Below are 6564 nucleotides of genomic sequence, written 5' to 3' on the forward strand. Positions count from 1 at the left end.
AGGGAAATGCGAAAGGGCTCTCGAACCACTCTGATCTTGTGGAAAATACCTTCCCTAGTCCAAGTATGGTGATCAGATTCTCCTCAAGCAGAGAAAAACTCAAGCACTAAGTCTCCTCAGAAGAAACTGTAGCTTTTGCATCAGGAAAAGCCAGGGATATTTTGTTCAAAAGTTTGACACATTTCTTCAAGAACATTAGTCTGGAATTATTTCCTTGTCGGCTTTAATGTGACTTCAGGACGTTTGGTTATATGGGTGTAAAAATAACCAGGTCGGGGTCAAATACAGTCACCGGATCACAGTGTGTGAGAGGACTGTGTGGTCACTTGAGATTTTGAGAGAAGGTGGTGAGTGCTACCACAAAACGGCTACAACAAAGCTATGTCCAATCAAAATAATTGCCATAGATGACAGGGTCAATCACAGAAATGTTGGGAAATTCCATGGGAAGTGTCCTCCTATGACAAGGGCAGCTTTTTCCTAGTTGGTGCTTCTTTCAGATTCTAGAGCAGTGCGTCCTGGGCTTTTCTGAAGCACCTGCACCAAGGGGGTGGAGCAAAGAAATGGGGGGGGGGGTGTTTTAAGGTTTCCAAGCCCAGGGCCATATGAAAGCCTATGCTTATTACCAAGCTGAGAGTGCATGGCTGTGATCCACTTGCCTGGGATGGATTTAATGCTTCCCAGTCTGGGGGGGGGGGTTCCTGTTCCATTCAAGACCCTTGGCTTTTCTCTCCGAAACCCAAGTTTATGCTCTGGGTTGGCTCTTAACAGTTTGTTAATTTTAATAATTTCATGCTTTTTATGTTCTCTGGAGAGGTGGTACATAAATGTTCTAAGCAACTTAAGAAGCTAGGGTGATGCCAGGGAATGCATTGGTGCCCATCACAGTACCCTCAGGGTGCCATTTTTAGAGACCGTTCTAACCCTCCCCCAAGAGTGTAGAGCAGTGCAAGCAGAGGCACATACAAGCTGGAGTGAAGGAATCTTATGTTTATATTTTAATACAAATAAGACCGTATTTGAGGTCTTCATAATTTTGCTTGAGGACTGCAAGGGTCTGAAAGGTCGTGGACATACTAATATCGGGCAAGCATATCCTTTTTAATCGCCCTGTTATCTCAGTTCATAACCAATATATTACTCTCTGGACTGACCGTCTACAGAACATTTCAGAGCAACGGAAACTAAAGATCTTACTGTATAAATAAAGATCATACTTGAATGAAACTTTGTTGGTCTTAAAGGTGCCACTGAACTCAAACTTGGTTCTACTGCTTCAAACCAACACAGCTACCCACCTGGATCTAAAGATCTTACTGTCTGGCAAGATTTAAAAGTGCATGTGTGGTTTAGCCATATTTATCAATGCAGTTACAAACTACTTATAAAATACTCCAATGTATGGCTTGTAGGCTGAAAAGTTACAGGGAAAGGAAATATTGAGCAAGATCCAGCACATCAAGCACTTTCTAGTCCTCATTAATGGGAGAAGTAAATTGTGCTGTCCCAAAATCAGCAAGGCCTAATTGCTTAATTTTGGTTCAGTTGGATAGGCCTACGGTGTCATTATTTCTATATAGTTAGGGCTGAATTTTATTTGGAATGTATTTATCTGTGCACAAAAGGCAAACAGTGTCAGGCAAACTTTGAAGGGAAAGATCTTTAATTTCACAGCTGATTGGATAGTTGTTTAGTGAAAACCAAAATTAATGAGTTTGTGTGTGTGTGTCTGAAAACTCATTTCAGTTCTTGCTTCTTGAAGTCTGTGTACACTAGATAAAGGCAGATGCACAAGGCTGTGGTCTGCTACTGAGTCAACCTGGGTAACTATAATTCATGTATGTTCATTCCAGAGGGATAGCTGTGTTAGCCTCCGTTCCCCAACATATTAGTAAAATGCAAGTATTAACTTACATACCTTGAGGTTATGCAGATACGGTTAGCGGTCAGAATCAGGGCTCACTCCATCAAATGCATGAAGTGCTTATTCATTAGGAAGTTACAAGTAATAGGTGTACACTCCATAAATATGATGAAGTGAGCACTGGCTCATGACAAGCTTATCTTGGGGGGAACAGGATTTAAAGTGTCCTTGCACTCCTGTATAATTTTTATTTATTTATTATTTATTTTATTTATTTGACTTTTACCCTGCCCTCCCCGCCGAGGCAGGCTCAGGGCAGCTCCTATAAAACTAATAAAACAATATATATCTTATAAAATTACAGATACATCAATTAAAAGTATTAATATCGATGGTGATACAAAACAGTAAAGTGCAATTGGAGACACGTTCAGCGGTGCCACCGCGCTAGGCCACTTCTGGGTCTGAGTCCACACAGGGCGCAGCTGGTAAGGTGCCGCTCCTATTGGAATGCCTGCCTAAAAAACTCCGTTTTCACAGCCCTGCGGAAGGTCCTGCAGGGCCCTGATCTCGCTAGGGAGCTGATTCCAATAGGACGGAGCTGCCAGAGAGAATGCCCTGGTCCTTGTCAATGTCAACCTTGTGGCCTTCAGGCCAGGGAGGACCAGGCAGTTTTGAGACCCTGATCTCAGTGCTCTCTGGGGAACATGCGGGGAAAGGTGGTCCCTCAGATAGGCTGGTCCCTGACCATAAAGGGCTTTAAAGGTCAAAACCAGCACCTTGAAGCGAATCCGGTATGCTATTGGCAGCCAGTGCAATGTCTTTAGCACAGGCTGGATATGCTCCCACCTGGGGAGACCCATCAACAGCCTGGCTGCCGCATTTTGCACTAGCTGCAGCTTCTGGAGTTGCACCAAGGGCAGCCCCATGTAGAGAGCATTGCAGTAGTCCAACCTCGAGGTGACCATTGCATGGATGACTGCAGCTAGATCATAGCATTTGAGGAAGGGAACCAACTGCCTAATCAACCGAAGTTGGTAGAAGGCTGCCTTGGCAATGGCTGCTACCTGGGCCTCCATTGTTAAAGAAGCATCCAGGAGCACTCCCAAGCTCCTGACCCTCAGCGCTGGCACCAACGGTGCCCCATCAAAGGCCAGGAGTGGGATCCCCACCCGTGCGCCACCCCAGCCCACACACAGGACCGCTGTCTTCATTGGATTCAATATCAATCGACTCAGTCTAAGCCATCCAGGCACGTCCTGTAATGCCCAGTCCAGGTCTTCTGGGGTAGAGCCAGACTGGCCACCCAACAGCAGATAGAGCTGGGTGTCATCCGCATATTGGTGACATCCCAGCCCATGCCTCCTGGCACTCTGGGCACGGGGGTGCATATAGATGTTAAATAGCATTGGGGAGAGCACGGCCCCTTGAGGCACTCCACATACTAGGGGTGCCTTCGGGACTGCTGCTTCCCAATAGCCACCCTTTGTCCCTGACCTTGGAGAAAGGAGACAAGCCATTGCATGGCAAGCCCCTGAATTCCCATGTCGGTGAGGTGGTGGGCGAGTAGCTGGTGGTTGACTGTGTCAAATGCTGCCGACAGGTCTAACAACAGCAGAACCGCCATCCCGCCACGATACAGGTGCCTCCGGAGGTCATCTATGAGGGCGACCAGTGCTGTCTTCGTCCCATGACCTGGGAGGAAGCCGGACTGGAAAGGATCTAGCATGGAAGCGTCATTCATAAAGCTCTGCAACTGTATTGCCGCCGCCCTCTCAATTAATTTGCCCAGATAAGGCAAATTGGAAACCGCCCAATAATTAGGCAGTTTGGCTGGCTCTAGAGATGTTTTTTTAAGGAGAGGACGGACCATCGCTTCCTTGAGAGCCCCCCGGGAACAGCCCCTCAGAGAGGGACTTGTTGATAATATCCCTGAGAGCACCTCGAAACCCCTCGCGGCCAGCTTTAATTAGCCAGGAGGGGCACAGGTCAAGGCTGCACGTGGTTGGGCGTACAGTTGAGATCAATCTGTCAACTTCCTCTAAGCTGAGTGGACTGAAATAATCCAGAATGGGACCAGAAGACGTGCTTGGAGCCTCAAGTTCATTCACTGTCTCAACTGTGGCAGGGAGGTTGCGGCGAAGCGACAAGACTTTATCTGCAAAATAGCTCGCAAAAGCCTCACAACCAATATCCCATTCCCTAGTGTTTCATCTGCCCTGCAGCAGAACTGTTAGGGACCAAATCGTTCTATACAATTGTGCCAGGCGTGAGCTAACAGACGCAGTCGTGGCTGCATAGAACTCCCTCTTCGCAGCTTTGACTGCCACCTCATAGGATCTCATAAACGTCCTATAAGATGCTCTTGTTGCTTCGTCACAAGCACGCTAAAATACGCTCACCATCCAAATAGGGTTGGGGTGAAACATTCACGTGGGTCCTCAGGGCATGGTGGTCCGACCATGGAACTACCGTAGCAGTAATCCGGTCCACTTTAACCTCCGCTGCAAAGATCAAATCAAGTGTGTGACCGGCTTGGTGAGTGGGGGCCATTACATATTGGGAGAGTCCCAGCACCGCCATGGACGACACCAGGTCCACCACCTGTGAGGAAGTCGCATCGTTGGCATGGACATTGAAGTCACCCAGGACTATCAGTCTAGGGTGCTCCAATGCCCAGCCCGACACGGCCTCCACCAGGGATGACAGGCTGTCAGGGATGTTGGGCAGTCAGTACACCAACCAAACAGCCAAACTCTCCCCTGCTTCCCACACAAAGCCAGCACACTCAATGCCTGTGAGCCTCGGCGCTGGGAGCGCCCTGAAGGAGTAAGCCTCCCCAACGAACAGAGCTACTCCGCTGCCCCCCCTGACCCATAGTCTAAGATTGGTGAAGGATCGAGAACCCAGGTGGAGCCAAATGGGAGAGAGCAACTGTCTCCCCATCTCGTACCCAGGTCTCGGTCAGGCACGCTAAGTCCGCATCCGGCTCCATCAGGAAGTCACGGAGGACTGAGGTCTTATTTTTGTTTATTTGTATGTACCCTGCCTTTCTCCCCAGTGGAAACCCAAAGGAGCTAATATCATTCTCCTCTCGTCCATTTTATCCTGGCAACCAGGGCCGGCCCCAGCTTATTTTGCACCCTAGGCGAGGATCCCTTCTGGCGCCCCCCCCCCCATGCGCCCACCATTTTTCAAAAATAAATGCATTTTAGGAAGAATGAAAAACACAAGAATCAAGAAACTCCCAGAGTACGGGGCCAGGTGCAGTTTGGCGCCCCTAAGGGCCAGCCCGCTCTAGGCGATCGCCTAGTTCGCCTAGTGAGTCAGCCGACCCTGCTGGCAACAACCCCATGGGGTAGGGTTGGCCTAAGGCAGCAAGCTTCCATGGGAGGATGGGGATTCATACTCTGGTCTACCAGGTACTAGTTTGATGCTCTTGAACACTACGCTATACTGGCTCTCATCATTCATGTAGGAACTTTGATTTTTACTATGCACAGCTGGCTTTTTATCTCCATAACCTGAAGGCTGTAGATCACTGTTTGCTTTTTTCCAATATGCTTGGAACCCAAATGGGTCCTTACTGGAACAAGCAGCTTTGGTATGCAATAGATATGCCCTTTATGCATTTAATGAGTAAATAGTGTATTAGCATGCAAAATAGGAAGCAGCCCTAATGTCACAGATCTGTGGCTTATTAATTTATTATTATAAATTCATGTCTAGTTACAGCTTCCACTACTGGATGCAATGCACTGCAGGAATCCCCGCCCCCAGTTTAGGGAGTTGCAGGTGTACTATGAGACTGCGGTGGCTCAGAGGTTAAGACACTGATTTGCAGACCAGAAGATCGGTAGCTGGGCAGTTTAAGACCCTAGTGGCGCATGGTGGAGTGAGCTCCTGTCTCTGGCCCCAGCACCTGCCAACCTAGCAGTTGGAAAGTAAGAAATTGCAATTAGATAAATAGGTACCACTTCGGTGTGAAGTTAACAGCGTTCCACGCGCCTCGGCATTTAGTCGCGCTGGCCACATGACCACGGAAAAAGTCTTCGGGCAGCACTGACTCTTCGGCTTGGAAATTGAGATGAGCACTGCCCTCTAGAGTTGAATTCGACTGGTGTTTGAGCAAGGGAAACCTTTACTTAGGTGTACTGTGTGCTGAATAATAAGGCTGAGTCTAGACAGCCCAGAAATCAGGACATGCATTCTGTTTTGAAACTGATGGGGCAGGGCAGGGCCAGACCGCTCCAGTCTGAAGGAGAAACAATTTGCACATGACCATGCGCATCCTCGTCTGTACTACTGCTTCAAACGTGTGCCAAGCCCAGCCCTTCCCTGACACTATGTTTTGCAGTTCGGCCCAAGCCTTGTGCGAGCCCCCGTTGATATGTCAAATGGGAAACGAAAGGGGAACATTAACTGCTAAGGCGCACTCTCTTTAAAGTGGGCAACCACCAGGCGCCAGGTTGGAAGCAGCCTTCGGAAGAGAGTGCCTGGCGGAGGCTCCTCCGCTGCGCAACAGGAGGCGGCGGCTGACGGCTGACGGGGGTCCCGTCGAGTCCCCGGCCCGGAGCGCCACGAGGGCTGCCTGCGGCTGGCGGCGCGGGGCTGGTTGGCTGGCGGGGCTGCGCCCCCCCGGCCGGGCTGCAGGGGGAGCAGTGGCGGGGGGGGGGGCTCAGCCCCGGGGGGATGGGGGG

At 49.5% G+C, this 6564-nt stretch overlaps 1 protein-coding gene across 1 annotated transcript in view; it reads left to right on the plus strand.

Annotated features, from left to right (window-relative positions):
* The first annotated feature begins 5259 nt into the window (after window positions 1-5259).
* LOC107114154 (transmembrane protein 178B-like) overlaps window positions 5260-6564 on the plus strand; it is a 15527-nt gene continuing 14222 nt past the window's right edge. The window contains exon 1 of the mRNA XM_015415596.1: window positions 5260-5286. Within this exon, the coding sequence (XP_015271082.1) occupies window positions 5260-5286 (27 nt within the window). The remainder of the gene's footprint in view (window positions 5287-6564) is intronic.

The sequence above is a fragment of the Gekko japonicus genome, unplaced genomic scaffold (assembly GCF_001447785.1).
Source record: "Gekko japonicus isolate JY-2015 unplaced genomic scaffold, Gekko_japonicus_V1.1 scaffold2116, whole genome shotgun sequence".
NCBI classification, from domain to species: Eukaryota; Metazoa; Chordata; class Lepidosauria; order Squamata; family Gekkonidae; genus Gekko; species Gekko japonicus.